General features: G+C 38.6%; 1 protein-coding gene across 1 annotated transcript in view; it reads right to left on the minus strand.

Annotated features, from left to right (window-relative positions):
• Positions 1-948: 948 nt before the first annotated feature.
• The window catches only part of LOC138019262 (contactin-associated protein 1-like), a 6,787-nt gene continuing 276 nt past the window's right edge, over positions 949-7,459 (minus strand). The window contains exons 2-4 of the mRNA XM_068865993.1: positions 3,612-3,832; positions 3,441-3,486; positions 949-2,346 (exon numbers count right to left, since the gene is read on the minus strand). Coding sequence (XP_068722094.1) covers positions 1,613-2,346; positions 3,441-3,486; positions 3,612-3,832 — 1,001 coding nt within the window. The 3' untranslated portion in view covers positions 949-1,612. The remainder of the gene's footprint in view (positions 2,347-3,440; positions 3,487-3,611; positions 3,833-7,459) is intronic.

Raw genomic sequence — 7,459 nt, forward strand, 5'->3', positions numbered from 1 at the left:
TTTATTTTGGGCCCGCGCGCGCTTATTATATATGCATGAATCATCGCTGTTAACGTTTTTGAATACTGTATTCCATCAGTTTTTCACAATCAGCGTCCTTGTGACGGTTACCGTGAATTGTACAGCGGTTAAGTTCGACGCTTGACTCAAATTAGGCGTTCTTAATTATTAGAGTCGATCCAAATTGTCATTAGATTCAGCCCATGTGAAGTACGGCGTTTGACCCGGGCCTAATGATACTATTCGATTCACCTTCCTTCTGAACAACGTTGTTTAGATTCTGTGGAGAAATTCATTTCTCCTTCTCGAAGCATCTCGTGCGAGGGTTTCCTGTCTAGCGAGGAGTTACTGAACTCTGTTAGAGGTATTAATACCGGGAAGTCACCTGGATCTGATGGGTTGTCGGTGGATATTTTATTTACATTTTGGGAGCCTTTGGATCCCCTTTTGCTCTGTGTTGCTAATCGACGTTATGCTGACGACGAATTTTGTCCCTCAATCAAGGGCAGTGTCACACGCTTGATTTTTAAGAAGCGTGGTGACATCAAGCATTTAAAGAGTTGGCGGCCCATCTCTGTCTTTTGAATGTAGATTACAAGATCATTTCTAAAGCGATTACTTTTACGTCTCTACGATTACGTCTCTAAAGTCCTTGAGCACATTGTTCACCCGGACCAGACTCGTTCTGTTCCGGGCCGAAGTATTTTTTTCAAATATTACTCTTTTGCGCGACGTCCTACTGACTGCATTCAACGGACTAATGAGTCTGCCATTTTTGATAAGTCTTGACCAAGAGAAGGTGTCTAAGGAATTAGTTAAAGAGATGAACTCAATTCTTTACTGCTTTAGTTGGATCGGGAAAGATAATAGCGAAGCGTCATGCACTAATATCTGGCATTGAAATGGGAGGACCCAAGGTGCTAGAAAAGATCAATGAGGGCTTTGAAATGAGCATCTGCCACAATTTTAATCTATAAGCACTTTTCATTTATTCAGTTTCATTCTGGAAAAACGTGAGAGTTTTTCATTATCGATTACTTTGTATTTGACTAATATTCTCCAGGAAAATGAAAAGGAAAATGAAAATGAAAATGAAAATGTGGATAACTCTACCACCTCTGGATAAATCACTATCCAGCAGATACACACAAGCAAAACCGACTGAGTTATCCAGTGGATAGCGTTTTCCATCTTTCGAATAACTGGGGCCTGATTTAATTTCAATTTTCTACGTTCATTAGTTAATTAAAAGTTAAAAGTTCTTTAATATTCAAGTAAGACACACCTACACAGCCTTACAAATCAATGGATGGTCTGACACCTGGAACGGTACTATCTATCACAACGATTACATCATGTTCTCTTACACATAGGATTAACGTATAGGCAGCTTGAAATATCTTTAAAATAGCAGCATAGCATGGTGTCAAACGTGACAAAACCAATACAGCATTACCGACGTGCACGCTACGCGTACCCAGTGCACTACAAATTGAAGAAAATCTCAAACTATCGCCTTTCATTTTTCACATTTCCTCCATTTATGATTTTAACGCGAAACTCTTAAGGTATAGATAGCAAAAATGACAAAAAGAAACTATTATTCAAACTATCATGCCATGCCATAGCACTTAAACTTTCCGAGTGTGTGGTAACCTTGCTCTCCTGCATGTCCAGTATCTCCAAACCTGAGTTGTTTAACTGGAAGGTTTGTCTTGTCAGCGAGAAGACCGCTGTCTTCACGCCAGACAAGGTCGTTGTTATCACAATTACAAACTTGGCTTCGTGATGCACAGGATCCAGTCATCCCGCATGCGCATTTGGCACTACCAGGTGATGCTCCACCCCAGTATGCCATCTTTCTTGATTCACGTGACACCCAAAATCCATAAGGACCGCTGAACCAGAAACTTGAACCGTGGCACTCGTACTTGATAAATTGTTCACAGTTTGAGGAGACCGTGGTGAGCATCGCCAGCTGAGACAGACTCGCTCCAATGTAATGAACGTCACGTGAGTAACAACCAGCTGCTTCACATCCCTGGACATGCGTTCTTCTTTCACTGTCGTGACTGATGACTGTCACTCCAATTCCATTCTTGTCAGTCATGTCACAATACACAGTAAATGGTGCCAGACCTCCCACGCCATCTGGATCAATAACAAAATTTCCACTCGCACTGCCAACAAATTTTCTTACATCGGAACATGACTTCAGAACTCTCTGGCGGCATTTGTATCCTTCACCAATATATCTGTCACAGCTGCACATATATGCGCCGAATTCGTTGGTGCATTTGGCATGCTGATCACAGCTATGCGTCTTTCTTTCACATTCATCAACATCTGTCAAAAATGGCATTAAATAATAACATCAGTTTGTAATTCTTCAGCTCAAGTAAGAGGTGTGTGTTTGAGCATCGAAAGACGCGTATGGAAAAGACGACCAGATTGTGCGGCACAGTAAGTGCCCATGATATAGAAATAACTGATGCTTAACTAATTATTTGGAATATCTCTCAAAGTACAGAAGAAGTCTTGAGTTTAAGAGAGACTGAAGATTTTACTTTAAAACTGAGAGGGTCCTGAAGGGGTAAAATAGGAACTGTGTATTTTTAATTAAGGCGGGAAAATGAGATTTGGTTTTCTGGGAATGGGATTTGGCCGCTGGGAATAGGAAACGAAGGATTGAGGCAATGTAATCGATTTCAAGTACCAGAATCCTACACGTTTTGCTTTTGTCATGCTAATTAGAGCTATTGTTGTTGTTGTTTTTTTTACCACGCTGGAAATACAAAATTTAAATGAGAAATAAATAAATAAAAACAAACAGAGAATTCTGGTAGTTGCAGTCAAATGACGATATCGTGAAAATTGCCTATTCTGAGTGTGCGTGCTCTCCATGTATGTGTGCCGATTGTGTGCCTGGTTCTCAGTATATTCTTCATGTAACTCTTATTATATACCTCAAAGCACAACAAAATTGTCATTGCCGAAATCAAATATATTACGAAAGGAATAATACTGCAATACACACGGAGAATTGTAAACTACAGATCTCCCTAAAATGTTCAATAAGAGAACTAGCGAAAACAATCCGTCTCAATACTGGAATAGAGGATTGCAGCAAAAAGAAATGATTCGCCGATTGTGGTATGGAAGTATTTTACATCGATTTCTTCGAGCGGGGAATCCTACGCAAGGCGACTGCATTCAGTATGTCCTTACACGAAAGGGGGGGAAAGGGGGGGATGATTAGGATTAGCTCCTCGTTTCGCTGAAATAAAGTTAGTTCAATAAGACTTAACTTCACAAACTCGAAACAATAATAACGGCAAGTGACTAATTATTGATCCAGTGACTGCTGTCTTAGAACGAGTATGCTAATTGCTAATTGGCCATTCGACGTACGGGTTGGGTCCTCTCGTGGTTGCACTTACTTTTTTGGTGCCAGCTTTTATGCGTAGAAACATCAACACAGGAAATCTAAAACGAAAAAAAAATCATGAGAAAGGCGAGCGTCGAAATGCACCAAAGAATTCGGTAACTATTAATAATTTGCAATCTTCAACCGTATGTTGCATTAAAATGAAACAATAACTTCATCCAACCTTTACTGGGCCATAGTAATGTGATCCTTTCTTTTTCTTAAAATCACTTGGCTTCGTTTCTCTTGTTTCATTATTCAGCTGGCAAATTCGCCCACTGCCACCAGATTCCGCAGGATGAACGTTAAATGACTTGCATTTGCTAGATCCCAGGCATTTCAGGTGACATTGAAATTCGTCTGAAACGACAGCTGTATACAGAACATGACCAAACAAGAAATGTCCTGGAAAAAAAGAAAACTGTCATTCAATGATGACACAAATGAATGTATTTTTAAATTGCGGGTTATAAACGAAGTAAAGAAGTGGTCTTCGCACTGATCTAAATAATTAATTTTCTCTTATAGACACCTGAGCGGCTTCAACGAGATTCGAATCCGTGATCTCTTCGATGCCGTGAGGTAAAGCGACAGTTCGAGCTTTGTGTTTTTAAGTTCGCAGCTATACACGCTTTTAACAAGTCTAATATATGCCGTTTTCCGGTAATGACGTCAAACTCATGCTTTTAAAATTATTCAGAAATGTACAAAGGCTTCAAACAAGAAAAGAAATCGGAAAAGGTTTTAGGCCTTTGTACATTTCTAAATAAAATTTGAAAGCAAGAGTTCGACGTCATTAGCGGAAAACGGCATATATTAGACCTATTAAAAGGGTGTATAACGGACGGCAAACTGAAGCAGTGAGAAGATGAAAGTCTAAAAAACTTGAAGATGCTGAAAGTACCACAGAAAAACGTTGTGGCAGATTTCGCTTGTTTTCTCCATAAGCCAAAGCAAAAATTACACACACACACACGCTTACTTAATCATATTTCCTAGAAAAGGGGAGAGTGATAAATCATGTCTTGTTTCGATTAGGTCCTTCTCGTCTTTTGTTTTTTTTGTTTTTGTTTTTTTCTTCGTTTGCGGTAGAAAGCGTTTCCAAATTCTGGGTAAGTCTGTTGGAAAAAAAACACAAAACAAAACAAACAAACGCGACTAGTTCTTCTTCTCTTTTTCCTTTTTTGACTCGGCACGAGGGAGTCGGGTAGAGGTCCGGCGCTGGACTAGAAAACCCCTTGCTCGGTTACGCTCTACCCCTGAAGATTCGCAGCCATTTACGAGCTTAATGGTGTCTCAGTCAGCTTATCTTTACCTTCGGGATAGTTGGATTTGCCTTGTCGAACCTGTGTTTCCTATGCCATGGGGATTTCTTTAGTTTTTTCCATATATTTTTAAAGAACGAAGATTTTAGTGTAAAGATTTTACACATTTATTATTCCTATTTTTAAGAACGAATAATTTCCATGGTCAAGTATTTGTTCATCTCTCCTCCTTGATTATGTTTATCGTACACCTACTATCTGGCTGTTTCTGCTGAAATTAAGGTTTTAATTTCACACAGAGTTTGGTTCATTTGTTAACCTTATTATAGGGTTGAGATTTTGCTTTGTGAATTTCTCCTCCTCATTTTGCAGACTAACTTTAACTTTTTTCTATGATTTTTTCCCCAACTCACCATCCACGCACACAATATTCCCCCCAACAACTTGCTAATTAGTGAGTGTTTTAGTTAGTGGAGAGGAACCCCTTCTTGTAAGGAGGATTGTTTTGTCGACGACATTAAGGAAGCCACAAAGGTTGCTAGTGAAACTGCTGCCATTATTTGTAAAAAAAAAACCAGCTGCTCGCTGAGCTACGCACAAGTCACATCTCCCAGGCAGCGTTAAGACCCTAGATCTCTATGACGTTGATGACATCAGAACCTGGAGAACAATGTGTACCAGGTGCAACATTGCGAGGACTCCCCTATGCCCGCTACCGTGCTGCTTTCTAACAATTTGAACTTTTGTTTGTCTCCTTTTGACTTTTTTTTGTTTAATATATAACAAGCTTTTAGTTATTATTTCTCATTAACGAGGGATCTAGTGCAATTGACTAGGCTGTAATGGTCTCCCTGCCTAATAATTCTATAAGTATTTTATTCTAGTTAGACGAAGCTAAATCAATAAAAAAATAAATTAAATGAGAGTCCTGCACGGATGCTACAATTTTTTTTGTGTGGTACTCGTGCATTACCTCTGCTTTTTTTTTAATTGATAAAAAAGTTAAGATTATTTTCAAAGAGATTCGATTGCGTGTCTTCACCAAATGTTCTTTCGATCTCACAGAATTGTGTTTTCCCTCGAATAAGTTGTCTCGAAATTTTTCCATGTATATCATTAATAAGTAATCACATGATTTTCTATCCCAAGTGCTTATCAATAATGCGATTACCGGTACTTATTGTTAGGAACGGTCTTTCAGTTTGTTTCAGGATTTTCTTATTTGCGTTCACCATCCGATGATTAGAGGCGCTATTTTGAGCTAACTTGGGTTCGGACCCCAGTTGGCCAACCATGTAATGCATTTATTGACTGCGTGACACCCCAACCTAGGCAACTGACGTGGAATATAAAGTCAAGTATAGAAATCCCTTGGCAAGGTGACAACATTAATTATTGACAACTTTAAGTGGGAAAATTTAAATACCTACAGAAAATATGCTTAAAGAAATAACAAAGATGTTATTGTAATAAAGTAAGGGGCACCCTTGTTAGAAAACATGGTAAAAGAGACTTAAAGGTCTCTATATATTTTTCCTTCACGTATCTCTTGTGAAAAAAATGATTTCAACTCTCAAGTTCCAAATCCTTAATTTTCTGCTGATCCTTTTTTTCAAAATTTTGTTTAAGTAATTTGACAAGAGGCCTCTTTATAGTAAAATTTCCGTATCCTAATCATTTAGATCATCGTTTCCTTATTACTGACCAATGGGAGCAATCCGTATAGAGCAAGAGAATGAGTAAGTTTTCAGCAGTAATTGTGGCAAAACCGGCGAAATGCCAAATATTTCCGAACTGACCGTAGAAAGAAACGCCAGCAAGGAAGAGGCTCAGAAAAAGATATCTTTCAAGCTTCTTAGATCTGGACATTTAAGTGGCCACGGGCATCTTTTCAAATGCAATTTAAAACAAAATTTAAATTGACTGCATATTGGATACTGTAAAAATGTGGGAATTTCAAGAAGGCTCCAGTGTTAGATTAGAAAGGTGAAAGGAAGGCTCTTATAACCTGAAGCAGAGCGTAGGAAATTAAGTGTGGATAGGTGAAACAGAAACTTCTGAAATTTCACAGGCAATAAGTTTCTTTCATAGTTTCTTGGCCTTTCAGTGTGGGTTGGTGAAACTGGTAAGAAAACATATTTTGAATTGCTGTGTTTCACCCAAATGAAAACGTAAAACTTTGAAGACGCATCAGCGTGAATAAGGCCAGTGCAGACAGATGCAAAACCTCACGGGTTGTAGAGCAAGGTTGTAGAGCAAGGATGGACAGGCATCATTATGCCCGGATACAATTACGTGATAATAATGATCAGACAAGCGCTGTTTAGTTAATGACTGAAATCGAAATCGGACTGGCTTTCAAAGAAAATGAGATGAAAATGGAAAATCATGAAAGCACGTTAGAGTAACATAGCGGATGGGACTTAAAAAGAATTAAGGTGAATAATTTTGCATTGATATTTATAGCGAGGAATTAGAGCTAGATAAATGCTACCAAAAACGAAGACTTTCAAAACATGTTGGAAAGCTTTTCGAACTTACAAAGGGAATAGAAATTGGTTAAAAAAAAATCGGGAGAACAAGAATAGAAGGATTTGAGAGAAACCGGAGGGAGACAAACATACGGCAACAACGATGAATAATTTGTTCACCTCTTGTTCTGAATTAAGTGAGCCATTAATTTAAGTCGGCATGAGCTTCGCTCAAAACGGCTAATGTTTCGACATGATTTTCCGCTTGTCTTTGACGAATTAACTCAAGGCTTTTG

This window comes from Montipora capricornis, chromosome 10 (assembly GCF_036669925.1).
Source record: "Montipora capricornis isolate CH-2021 chromosome 10, ASM3666992v2, whole genome shotgun sequence".
NCBI lineage: Eukaryota > Metazoa > Cnidaria > Anthozoa > Scleractinia > Acroporidae > Montipora > Montipora capricornis.